General features: G+C 46.0%; 1 protein-coding gene across 1 annotated transcript; it reads left to right on the top strand.

Annotated features, from left to right (window-relative positions):
* Positions 1 to 2,385: 2,385 nt before the first annotated feature.
* On the top strand, positions 2,386 to 5,064 carry LOC139444368 (elastase-like). Its single transcript, XM_071225321.1, has 2 exons — positions 2,386 to 2,410; positions 3,071 to 5,064. The coding sequence occupies exons 1-2, from the start codon at positions 2,386 to 2,388 to the stop codon at positions 5,062 to 5,064; spliced, it is 2,019 nt and encodes a 672-aa protein (XP_071081422.1).
* The last annotated feature ends 8,884 nt before the right edge of the window (positions 5,065 to 13,948 follow it).

Genomic DNA, 13,948 nt, shown 5'->3' on the forward strand with positions numbered 1-13,948 from the left:
CATGACTCTTTACCTGGACACACACATAAACACGTGCATGACTCTATGCCTGGACACACAGATGTAACACAAGCATGACTCTATGCCTGGACACACAAATAAACACGTGCATGACGCTATACCTGGTCCCACAGATGTAACACGTGTATGACTCTTTACCTTGACACACATATAAACACGTGCATGACTCTATGCCTGGACACACAGATGTAACACGTGTATGACTCTATGCCTGGACACACAGATGTAACACGTGCATGCCGCTATACCTGGTCCCACAGATGCAACACGTGCATGACTCTTTACCTTGACACACACATAAACACCTGTATGAGTCTATGCCTGGACACACAGATGTAACACGTGCATGACTCTATGCCTGGACACACAGATGTAACACGTGCATGACTCTATGCCTGGACACACAGATGTAACACGTGCATGACTCTATGCCTGGACATACAGATGTAACACGTATATGATTCTATGGCTAGTCACACATATATGACACCTGTATGACTAAGCCTTGACACACAGATGTAACACGTGTTTGGCTCTATGCCTAGACACACAGATGTACCAAATGCATGACTAAGCCTGGACACACAGATGTAACACAGAGTTAGCTCTCTTTTCCAAACCCCAATTATGCGTTTCTCCACGTGTTTTATGTATTTCCTTGTAACTAGGTTGTTTAGTGACTTTTTAAATATGATTTTATTTGTTTCCCTTATATGATTGCCATTGGCACAACTGATATTTGATCGTCGGTTCACTGATTCAATATTTACCGATATTTTGCCTTTACGCCAAATCAAATCTGTTTCGGCAGATACTCGAGACTGATCATTGTCTGACTTTGACGTTTAATATTAAACTATCTAAATAGGCAGTAATTCGTAACTGACGTCTTAAGCCATAAGGATTAAGCAGCAAGATATATGCGAGCCGTGAGATGTTGAGAACAGTTTACTATACCTGAATTTACAATCACTTGGGACGTATTCATTACGGTTTTTTTATTGTACAGTTTTCATGATAATGATTAAAAGATGGTACTTCTGACCCTGCCTGGCGCTTGGCATTTGGGGGATAAATCAAAGACTGGTCGGCTCATATATACTGTGTCCGAGTAGGACATCCATGTCAAACAGCGGCAAGGTATCCCAGTGGACTAGCACTATAAAATAGACACTAGACCGGACTAGTTCAAGCAAGCACAAACAGAGAGATGCCAAGATAAATGTAAAAAAAAACACCCCTACCCCCACCCGACCCCCACCCCCAACCCAAATGCCAGAGCCAACAGCGCCTCAAGAACCTTCCACTAGCGAAGCTACCTCAGACACAACACAAGACCGGAATACAGCTACTCCAGCAACAGCAGCACCCACAACAGTTGACCCAACAGCCTGTGTCAATCCTGCCAGAGGTGAAGGGGGCAACGAGAAGGTCGGCAAATACATGCACGGCGTTCCACCGCTCTGCCTCAACACCACCGTCAGTGGCTCCACCTGCATGTTTGAGAACAACTACGTTCGACACTAGAACCGGGATGATAAATGATAATTGAATAAAGTGTAACTGGTTTCCTTCTTGATGAAATGTTCTACACCGACCGGCACATAACCACAATATAATTAAAATAGTGATAGTATCAGACCACACAATACCAACACGTGGGGCATACCTCGGGGCCACTGATGAGAAAACCTCACCCTCATCCCTCTTAAATACAGTATCGTTTACCCTAATGTCTTCTGTAATGCAATATGTGGCTTCACAAATTAAACCATAGCTTGGAGACATATATATTTATTAATATTAATAATTACTTTAGAGAGCAGGTGCCTCTTGTTGTATCGCCATGCTATATAAACCTCGGACACTGGTCAGTTGTCATCCTCCTCTTGGAATCGGATCCTTGACCCCACATCACAGGTAAATGATTCTTGGTCAAGTTTAATTTATACGTCAATGACATCTGCTAAGTCTGTTTAATCTTACATACTGATGCTGCTAAAGAAGGCATTTCGCGTCCCTATGAATCGTCAGTGTGAAGTGTGAACCACTAAAACAGCAGCCGAAAGTTGCAAATGTAGGGTAAAGAAATTTAACGGACATTGGTTATATTAATACCAATTTATTCTTAAACTGGAGTTAATATATGAGCAACAGAAGATTGAGTGTGTTAGTGATTGAATCATAGGTTTTTCGCACTCCTAAGGGACGCAACTGCGCATAGTGTTCATATTGTTCTTTCTCCATGTCCCAAATCTCTCAAATTTCCAGAATATCAACGTTCTACTTTTGAAACAAATACCGTAATTGTTCCCATTAAACACTTGCTTTGATGTTTGTTACAGAACAGTAGTACACGACAGGATGAATTTCTGCCTAATACAGCTCGGTAAGTTATCGCTCTTCTTGAAAACTAATTCTCAACTGTAATCGGGGGCTGGTATAGAATTGTTTTTGACATGACGACGTCAAGGACACTGGAACACGACAAACGTGTACACGGATCGCGATAAGTGCATATAAAGCACTGAGTGGGTTGCAATTTCAAATGTTGCAAAGACAAATTTATATTGTATGAAATAAGAAACGAACGATAGAATTGTGGTGCAAACGCTGTTGTGATCGCATTTCATTCCTGCTGATTTCTTCACATACAGAGAGGAGTATTTGATTGTAAAAGGACTAACAATTTAAACAATATGTCCTGAGGTAGCTGTGGTTTCATAATGAATACGTTTATCGTCACTAAGCCAAAGAAGGGAATTATTAAGATAACCTGCAATACACGGAGGTACTCTGTCTATTTCTCCTCGCTGATGGAACTGTCTTATGTTGGTATATACAGTAAACTACGTTTATAAGGAACACGCTTATAACGAACTGACGGATATAACGAACTTCCTTTTTTGTCCCGACTATATGCTGTAGTTATGCTGCAATATGCTTATAACGAACTACGGTTATAACGAACTAAAATGAGTGGTCCTGTTGAGTTCGTTACAACCGTAGTTTACTGTACATAGATATGTTTCTTTCATCTTTTATTCAGGTCTGCTGGCCTTGACCGTGTACAACATCGAGGCGGCACGTCGAGTTAACGTTGCAAGCGTCGCCCGACGTCTGAAATCTCGGACCGGCTACCACGGCACTCGTGCAGAGCTGTGTTCAGAGTTGGGTCTACATGGGAAGAACGCCATCGTACCCGGGACGTCTCTGAAAACAGCGCGAGGGAGGGTCAAGGAGCGTCTCCGACAGACCTACGGGGGATTGGAAGTAGTGGGAGGGAACGTAGCCGCCGAAGTCAACCCCAGCCTCGGCTACACTGGCATTGTCAGCGGTGAAATCTACACATCGCTGGAGGAAGATATCCCCAACCCCGAAGACTGTGAGCAGTCACATGGCGCCGTCACGGGGGTAGCGCTAACGAAGGAGGGGGTCAAAGAGTCTCAAGTCAGTAATCTCAAGGTCGAGAAAAACGTCTACGTCAAGAAGAATGGCGTTGCTCGTCTGACCTATGAAATCAACTTCTTCTACATGAACGGTCACAAGCCAAGCCGTCCCTGTTACTTCATCGACGCCTGCGATCTAAGTGTAGTCCTTACGTTCAACAACATCCAGAACAAAGCTGTAGAGAGACGCCAAGACGAATGTCAAGAAAACACCACCCCGATGCCAGAGCCAACAACGACTCCAGAAGAACCTACCACAATTGAAGCTACCACCGAGGACCAATGTGACGCAGACACAACACAAGGCCGGAACACAGCTACTCCAGCAACAGCAGCACCCACAACTGCTGACCCAACAGCCTGTGTCAACCCTGCCAGAGGTGAAGGGGGCAACGAGAAAGTCGGCAAATATGTGTACGGCGTTCCACCTCTCTGCCTCAACACCACCGTCAGTGGCTCCACCTGCACGCTGGAGAACGACTACGTCAAAGTGGTGGACTTGAAACAAGGTACAAATAGGAACAACCGCGCCGCCTCCACCTACACTTGCGCCGATGGCTACGACGACGCTATCAACGGTGCCTACTCGCCTGTCCTGGATGCCATGAACTTTGGCACCAAGTCTGCCCGTATGTTTATCGAATGGTACAAGACAACTCCCCTCAACTTCAAGCCGGTTCTCTTCGTCCACTACAGCACAAACTACGAGAACGCCTTCTGGGACGGCAGCAGCCTCACATTCGGCGATGGTCGAAACACTTTCTACCCACTGGTCAACCAGGATGTTGTATCTCACGAACTTGCCCACGGAGTCACAAACCAAAACTCCAACCTCATCTACGACGATCAATCTGGCGGCATCAACGAAGCCTTCTCAGACATAACAGGGGAGACAACAGAGATGTTTGCTCGTGGTTCTAACGACTGGCTTGTTGGATCTGAAATCTTTAAGAGCACCAGTGGAGCCCTGCGTTACTTTGAAAACCCTACAAGAGACGGCCGCTCCCTCAAACACACCAGGGACTACAACGACAACGTCGATGTGCACTACAGCAGCGGCATCTTCAACCATGCCTTCTACCAGATCGTGAATGAAAACAACATGCCTATTAGACAGGCATTCGAGTGTTTCCTCCGCGCTAACATCATCTACTGGGGCCGTTCGACCACCTTTGAGGAAGGCGCCTGTGACGTCATGCGTGCTTGCTACGACCTCGGCTACGATTATCTGATCGTGAAACGATCCTTCGAGGTGGTAGGAGTCACTTTCAGTGAGTGTGAGGAGCCGAGCTTCATGGAGACTGTGCCTGAGAACGAGATCCTAGCGGATCTCACTGTCTCCTCCTCCCATCGTCCCGTGTTTCTGCTGGAGCCTCCATCGGGGTCAACCCGCGTCATCGTAACGTCATCTGGACAGGGTCACTCCATCAACTTGGCCGTGTACCAAAACCTTGAATCTTCCACGCCGGTATCCATGGCAACAGGCGAGCTGACACACCAGCTTCCATCTGGATCACCGTCGCTGTACCTGCGTGTATCTGCTGACGTTGTCAACGCCATCACTGATGTCACCGTTCGCGTCTCGTATGAATGATATCTTGAAGTGGCATTTTAGAGGATGTGGTGTTAATGAAAACAGCGATAACTTATGGATTTCCACTTCTTTGTTCATTAAAAGCGACATTTCGATGAAGGTGCTTATAGGTCTATCACACGTGCTTGACACGTGTACTAGCACCTGTACCGAGACGTCGCATTGAAAAAATGAAGTTGAAGCCCATACGTCAAATGATTGTATGAGTGAACGTTTTTTTGCTGGAATATTGTGTCAACGTTATAACTGAATAAATGATAGATCATAGTTTGTTTGTCTGTATCAGTGCTTCAATAAGATTCAACTTATTTCCAACACAACAGTCACAACACATAAGAACTGATCATATTCTTCCTTGAGCTTTCCTTTTCGCGGGGGTGTTTTTGTCTCGTATGTGTAATTAAATATGACGCATGATCTGGTCATAAATTGGAATTAAAACTGGTCGGCTCGGAGTGGGGTATTCATGTTAAACTGCGGCGAGGTGCTCAGTGTGCTAGCACTATAAATCGGCATCAATCCAGACTCTGTCTGTCTGTCTGTCTGTCTGTCTGTCTGTCTCTCTCTCTCTCTCTCTCTCTCTCTCTCTCTCTTGGAATGTGTAATATGTTAAGGTGAGTCCAGATTCACTCTGGACTTTCTGGATAGGCATGAATGAACGTCAATGTAAGGCGACATGACAGATTTGGGTGTGGGTCTGTAATGATATGCGGCGGTATCATTACTATTGACAGTACGCCACTGCATATTGTCATGGACCGGTCACTGGTGACACGTGAAACAGATCAGTCGCGGGTATAACCACCACGTGCCCGGATGACGCATTCCACCCTACGTCTCATGCCTCCAGTCAGACGATGGATCTGTTGATGGGTCAACAACAACCACAACCATGCTGTTTCCAATTGGCGTAAATCTTGTACAGGAGGATCTCGTGCCTGTATGCGCCGCCCCAGAATATCCTACACATTGCTGGCCAGAGTAGAGTCGTTATTGGCCCTCATGTAATTCACGGCTGCATACGAACGATGAGGCCAGGCATTTTCATCCATGTCCTGAGGTCGAGTAGCAAAAGGGTGGTTGCCAAAATAAGGAACGACGACTGGCCTCAAAATGGTGACCAAATCCAACCTGCAATCATGAGGGATACACTCCCACACCATCACCGAGCCCCCTCCGTATGCAACAGTCGGTTTAATGTTCCTGGGGCTTTAGGCCGTGTTCCGGTGCCTCCAAAGCTTCGTTCTTCCTTCGGGGACGTGGAGAAGAAAGCGACTTTCGTCTGACCAATGGATCCGTCTCGAAGTTCTCAGATTCCAGTTCTGTCGCGCAATACACCATGCTAAACGAGCAGTTTTGTGAAGATCTCTCAACGAGGGACGCTTTATGACTCGTCTAGGCATCAGTCCTGTTGCTTTAAGCCGGTTCCTGGTGGTTCTGGTGCTGAAACGACGATTGGGCAACCACAGCTGTTTCCGACGAGTACTTGTTAAAAAGGGTTCTCGGCGATGTGTCGTCACAGGCGGCCTTCTGGATCTGGGACGGCCCTGTACATCAGCAGTCTGAGCATCTTGTGGCGTTTGATAATCGCCTTCGTGCCATGGACACACTGTCATGTGATAACTGTTCAAAACGGAGCTCAAGAAAGCAATTTTAACGTTCGGAAATACAGCTCTTAGAGATATTCGAGAGTAGCATGCTGCACGGGCATACCATGCATGGCACGTGAGCTTTAGTCATGCATGACTGATTACATCATCTCGAGAAAACATAATTCTTTCCGTAATTATACCTTTTTATTACAAATATTGGGACCAAACAATCATGAAATATATTAGGGTGTGCTTAACCTTTTTCTTTGTGTATAGATTCGGCGTTTACGACCCATGCTAATCTACGTTGTGTTTTTCAAGACGATAACGCTCTTGCCCATCGAGCATTTATGGTAAAAGACTATCTTCAGCAGCACTACAGTACATAATACATGTTACTCTGACCACACAGATGTAACACGTTCATGACTCTATTCATGAAAACACAGATGTAACATGTGTATGACTCTTTGACTGGACACACTGATGTAACACGTGTATGACTCTTTGACTGGACACAGAGATGTAACACGTGTATGACTCTTTCCCTAAACACACAGATGTAACACGTGTATGACTCTTTGACTGGACACAGAGATGTAACACGTGTATGACTCTTTCCCTGAACACACAGATGTAACACGTGCATGATTCTATGCCTTGACACACACACATGAAACACGTGTATGACTGTATGCCTGGACACACACATGAAACACGTGCATGACTCTTATGCCTGGACACAGGGGTGTAACACGTTCATGACTCTATTCATTAACACACAGATGAAACACGTGTATGAGTCTATGCCTGGACACACAGATGTACCCGGTGCATGACTCTATGCCTGGACACACAGATGTAACACGTGTATAGCTCTATCTAACACGTGTATGACTAAGCCTCGACACACAGATGTAACACGTGCATGACTTTATACCTGGACACAACGATCTAACACGTGTATGACTCTATGCCTGGACACACACATAAACAAGTGCATGCCTCTATGCCTGGACACACAGATGTAACACGTTCATGACTCTATTCATGAACACACATATATAACACATGTATGACTCTATGCCTGGACACACAGATGTACCACGTGTCTGACCCTATGCCTGGACACACAGATGTAACACGTGTATGGCTCTATCTACCACGTGTATGACTTAGCCTCGACACACAGATGTAACACGTGCATGACTCTATTCATGAACACACAGATGTAACACGTGCATGACTCTATGCCTGGACACACAGGTGTAACACGTTCATGACTCTATTCATGAACCCACAGATGTAACTCGTGTATGACTCTTTGCCTGAACACACAGATGTAACAACTGTATGACTCCCTCCCTCGACACACAGATGTAACACGTGCATGACTCTACGCCTTGACACACAGGTGTACCACGTGCATGACTCTATGCCTGGACACACAGATGTACCACGTGTCTGACCCTATGCCTGGACACACAGATGTAACACGTGTATGGCTCTATCTACCACGTGTATGACTTAGCCTCGACACACAGATGTAACACGTGCATGACTCTATTCATGAACACACAGATGTAACACGTGCATGACTCTATGCCTGGACACACAGGTGTAACACGTTCATGACTCTATTCATGAACCCACAGATGTAACTCGTGTATGACTCTTTGCCTGAACACACAGATGTAACAACTGTATGACTCCCTCCCTCGACACACAGATGTAACACGTGCATGACTCTACGCCTTGACACACAGGTGTACCACGTGCATGACTCTATGCCTGGACACACAGAAGTAACACGTGTATGACTTTATTCCGAGACACACAGATGTAACACGTGTGTGATTCTATGCCTGGACACACAAATGTACCACGTTTATGACTAAGCCTGGCCCCACAGATGTAACACATGTATGGCTCTATGCCGAGACACACAGATTTACCACGTGTACGACTCTATGCCTGGACACACACATAAACAAGTGTATGATTATATGCCTTGACACACAGATGTAACACGTTCATGACTCTATGCCTGGACACACAGGTGTAACACGTTCATGACTCTATTCATGAACCCACAGATGTAACACGTGTATTACTCTTTGCCTGAACACACAGATGTAACACGTGTATGACTCCCTCCCTCGACACACAGATGTAACACGTGCATGACTCTACGCCTTGACACACAGGTGTACCACGTGCATGACTCTATGCCTGGACACACAGACGTAACACGTGTATGACTTTATTCCGAGACACACAGATCTAACACGTGTGTGATTCTATGCCTGGACACACAGATGTACCACGTTTATGACTAAGCCTGGCCCCACAGATGTAACACATGTATGGCTCTATGTCGAGACACACAGATTTACCACGTGTACGACTCTATGCCTGGACACACGCATAAACAAGTGTATGACTCTATGCCTGGACACACAGATGTAACACGTTCATGAGTCTGTTCATGAACACACAGACGTAACACGTGTATGGCTCTATGTACCACGTGTATGACTAAGCCTGGACACACAGATGCAACCCCTGTTTGGCTCTATGCCGAGACACACAGATGTAACACGTGTATGGCTCTTTGCCGAGACACACAGATGGACCACGTCTATGATTCTATGCCGAGACACACAGATGTACCATGTGCATGACTTAGCCTGGATGCACAGATGTAACACATTTATGACTCTATGCCGAGACACACAGATGTACCACGTGTATGACTAAGCCTGGACACACAGATGTAACACATGTATGGCTCTTTGCCGAGACACACAGATGGACCACGTCTATGATTCTATGCCGAGACACACAGATGTACCATGTGCATGACTTAGCCTGGATGCACAGATGTAACACATTTATGACTCTATGCCGAGACACAAAGATGTTACACGTGTATGACTAAGCCTGGATCCACAGATGTAACACATGTATGGCTCTATGCCGAGACACACAGATGTACCACGTGTATGACTTAGCCTGGATGCACAGATGTAACACAAGTATGGCTCTATGCCAAGACACACAGATGTAACATGTGTATGACTAAGCCTGGACACACAGATGTAACACGTGTATGGCTCTATGCCGAGACACACAGATGGACCATGTCTATGACTCTATGCCGAGACACACAGATGTAACACATGTATGGCGCTGTGCCTGGACACACAGATGTAACACGTTTATGGCGCTGTGCCTGGACACACAGATGTAACACGTGCATGACTCTATGCCTGGACACACAGATGTAACACGTGTATAGCTCTATCTAACACGTGTATGACTAAGCCTCGACACACAGATGTAACACGTGCATGACTTTATACCTGGACACAACGATCTAACAAGTGTATGACTCTATGCCTGGACACACACATAAACAAGTGCATGCCTCTATGCCTGGACACACAGATGTAACACGTTCATGACTCTATTCATGAACACACATATATAACACATGTATGACTCTATGCCTGGACACACAGATGTACCACGTGTCTGACCCTATGCCTGGACACACAGATGTAACACGTGTATGGCTCTATCTACCACGTGTATGACTTAGCCTCGACACACAGATGTAACACGTGCATGACTCTATTCATGAACACACAGATGTAACACGTGCATGACTCTATGCCTGGACACACAGGTGTAACACGTTCATGACTCTATTCATGAACCCACAGATGTAACTCGTGTATGACTCTTTGCCTGAACACACAGATGTAACAACTGTATGACTCCCTCCCTCGACACACAGATGTAACACGTGCATGACTCTACGCCTTGACACACAGGTGTACCACGTGCATGACTCTATGCCTGGACACACAGATGTACCACGTGTCTGACCCTATGCCTGGACACACAGATGTAACACGTGTATGGCTCTATCTACCACGTGTATGACTTAGCCTCGACACACAGATGTAACACGTGCATGACTCTATTCATGAACACACAGATGTAACACGTGCATGACTCTATGCCTGGACACACAGGTGTAACACGTTCATGAGTCTGTTCATGAACACACAGACGTAACACGTGTATGGCTCTATGTACCACGTGTATGACTAAGCCTGGACACACAGATGCAACCCCTGTTTGGCTCTATGCCGAGACACACAGATGTAACACGTGTATGGCTCTTTGCCGAGACACACAGATGGACCACGTCTATGATTCTATGCCGAGACACACAGATGTACCATGTGCATGACTTAGCCTGGATGCACAGATGTAACACATTTATGACTCTATGCCGAGACACACAGATGTACCACGTGTATGACTAAGCCTGGACACACAGATGTAACACATGTATGGCTCTTTGCCGAGACACACAGATGGACCACGTCTATGATTCTATGCCGAGACACACAGATGTACCATGTGCATGACTTAGCCTGGATGCACAGATGTAACACATTTATGACTCTATGCCGAGACACAAAGATGTTACACGTGTATGACTAAGCCTGGATCCACAGATGTAACACATGTATGGCTCTATGCCGAGACACACAGATGTACCACGTGTATGACTTAGCCTGGATGCACAGATGTAACACAAGTATGGCTCTATGCCAAGACACACAGATGTAACATGTGTATGACTAAGCCTGGACACACAGATGTAACACGTGTATGGCTCTATGCCGAGACACACAGATGGACCATGTCTATGACTCTATGCCGAGACACACAGATGTAACACATGTATGGCGCTGTGCCTGGACACACAGATGTAACACGTTTATGGCGCTGTGCCTGGACACACAGATGTAACACGTGCATGACTCTATGCCTGGACACACAGATGTAACACGTGTATAGCTCTATCTAACACGTGTATGACTAAGCCTCGACACACAGATGTAACACGTGCATGACTTTATACCTGGACACAACGATCTAACAAGTGTATGACTCTATGCCTGGACACACACATAAACAAGTGCATGCCTCTATGCCTGGACACACAGATGTAACACGTTCATGACTCTATTCATGAACACACATATATAACACATGTATGACTCTATGCCTGGACACACAGATGTACCACGTGTCTGACCCTATGCCTGGACACACAGATGTAACACGTGTATGGCTCTATCTACCACGTGTATGACTTAGCCTCGACACACAGATGTAACACGTGCATGACTCTATTCATGAACACACAGATGTAACACGTGCATGACTCTATGCCTGGACACACAGGTGTAACACGTTCATGACTCTATTCATGAACCCACAGATGTAACTCGTGTATGACTCTTTGCCTGAACACACAGATGTAACAACTGTATGACTCCCTCCCTCGACACACAGATGTAACACGTGCATGACTCTACGCCTTGACACACAGGTGTACCACGTGCATGACTCTATGCCTGGACACACAGATGTACCACGTGTCTGACCCTATGCCTGGACACACAGATGTAACACGTGTATGGCTCTATCTACCACGTGTATGACTTAGCCTCGACACACAGATGTAACACGTGCATGACTCTATTCATGAACACACAGATGTAACACGTGCATGACTCTATGCCTGGACACACAGGTGTAACACGTTCATGACTCTATTCATGAACCCACAGATGTAACTCGTGTATGACTCTTTGCCTGAACACACAGATGTAACAACTGTATGACTCCCTCCCTCGACACACAGATGTAACACGTGCATGACTCTACGCCTTGACACACAGGTGTACCACGTGCATGACTCTATGCCTGGACACACAGAAGTAACACGTGTATGACTTTATTCCGAGACACACAGATGTAACACGTGTGTGATTCTATGCCTGGACACACAAATGTACCACGTTTATGACTAAGCCTGGCCCCACAGATGTAACACATGTATGGCTCTATGCCGAGACACACAGATTTACCACGTGTACGACTCTATGCCTGGACACACACATAAACAAGTGTATGATTATATGCCTTGACACACAGATGTAACACGTTCATGACTCTATGCCTGGACACACAGGTGTAACACGTTCATGACTCTATTCATGAACCCACAGATGTAACACGTGTATTACTCTTTGCCTGAACACACAGATGTAACACGTGTATGACTCCCTCCCTCGACACACAGATGTAACACGTGCATGACTCTACGCCTTGACACACAGGTGTACCACGTGCATGACTCTATGCCTGGACACACAGACGTAACACGTGTATGACTTTATTCCGAGACACACAGATCTAACACGTGTGTGATTCTATGCCTGGACACACAGATGTACCACGTTTATGACTAAGCCTGGCCCCACAGATGTAACACATGTATGGCTCTATGTCGAGACACACAGATTTACCACGTGTACGACTCTATGCCTGGACACACGCATAAACAAGTGTATGACTCTATGCCTGGACACACAGATGTAACACGTTCATGAGTCTGTTCATGAACACACAGACGTAACACGTGTATGGCTCTATGTACCACGTGTATGACTAAGCCTGGACACACAGATGCAACCCCTGTTTGGCTCTATGCCGAGACACACAGATGTAACACGTGTATGGCTCTTTGCCGAGACACACAGATGGACCACGTCTATGATTCTATGCCGAGACACACAGATGTACCATGTGCATGACTTAGCCTGGATGCACAGATGTAACACATTTATGACTCTATGCCGAGACACACAGATGTACCACGTGTATGACTAAGCCTGGACACACAGATGTAACACATGTATGGCTCTTTGCCGAGACACACAGATGGACCACGTCTATGATTCTATGCCGAGACACACAGATGTACCATGTGCATGACTTAGCCTGGATGCACAGATGTAACACATTTATGACTCTATGCCGAGACACAAAGATGTTACACGTGTATGACTAAGCCTGGATCCACAGATGTAACACATGTATGGCTCTATGCCGAGACACACAGATGTACCACGTGTATGACTTAGCCTGGATGCACAGATGTAACACAAGTATGGCTCTATGCCAAGACACACAGATGTAACATGTGTATGACTAAGCCTGGACACACAGATGTAACACGTGTATGGCTCTATGCCGAGACACACAGATGGACCATGTCTATGACTCTATGCCGAGACACACAGATGTAACACATGTATGGCGCTGTGCCTGGACACACAGATGTAACACGTTTATGGCGCTGTGCCTGGACACACAGATGTAACACGTGTATGGCGCTATGCCGAGACACACAGATG

Source organism: Haliotis cracherodii, unplaced genomic scaffold (genome assembly GCF_022045235.1).
Source record: "Haliotis cracherodii isolate W230 unplaced genomic scaffold, xgHalCrac1.p SCAF_5, whole genome shotgun sequence".
In the NCBI taxonomy this organism is placed as follows: domain Eukaryota; kingdom Metazoa; phylum Mollusca; class Gastropoda; order Lepetellida; family Haliotidae; genus Haliotis; species Haliotis cracherodii.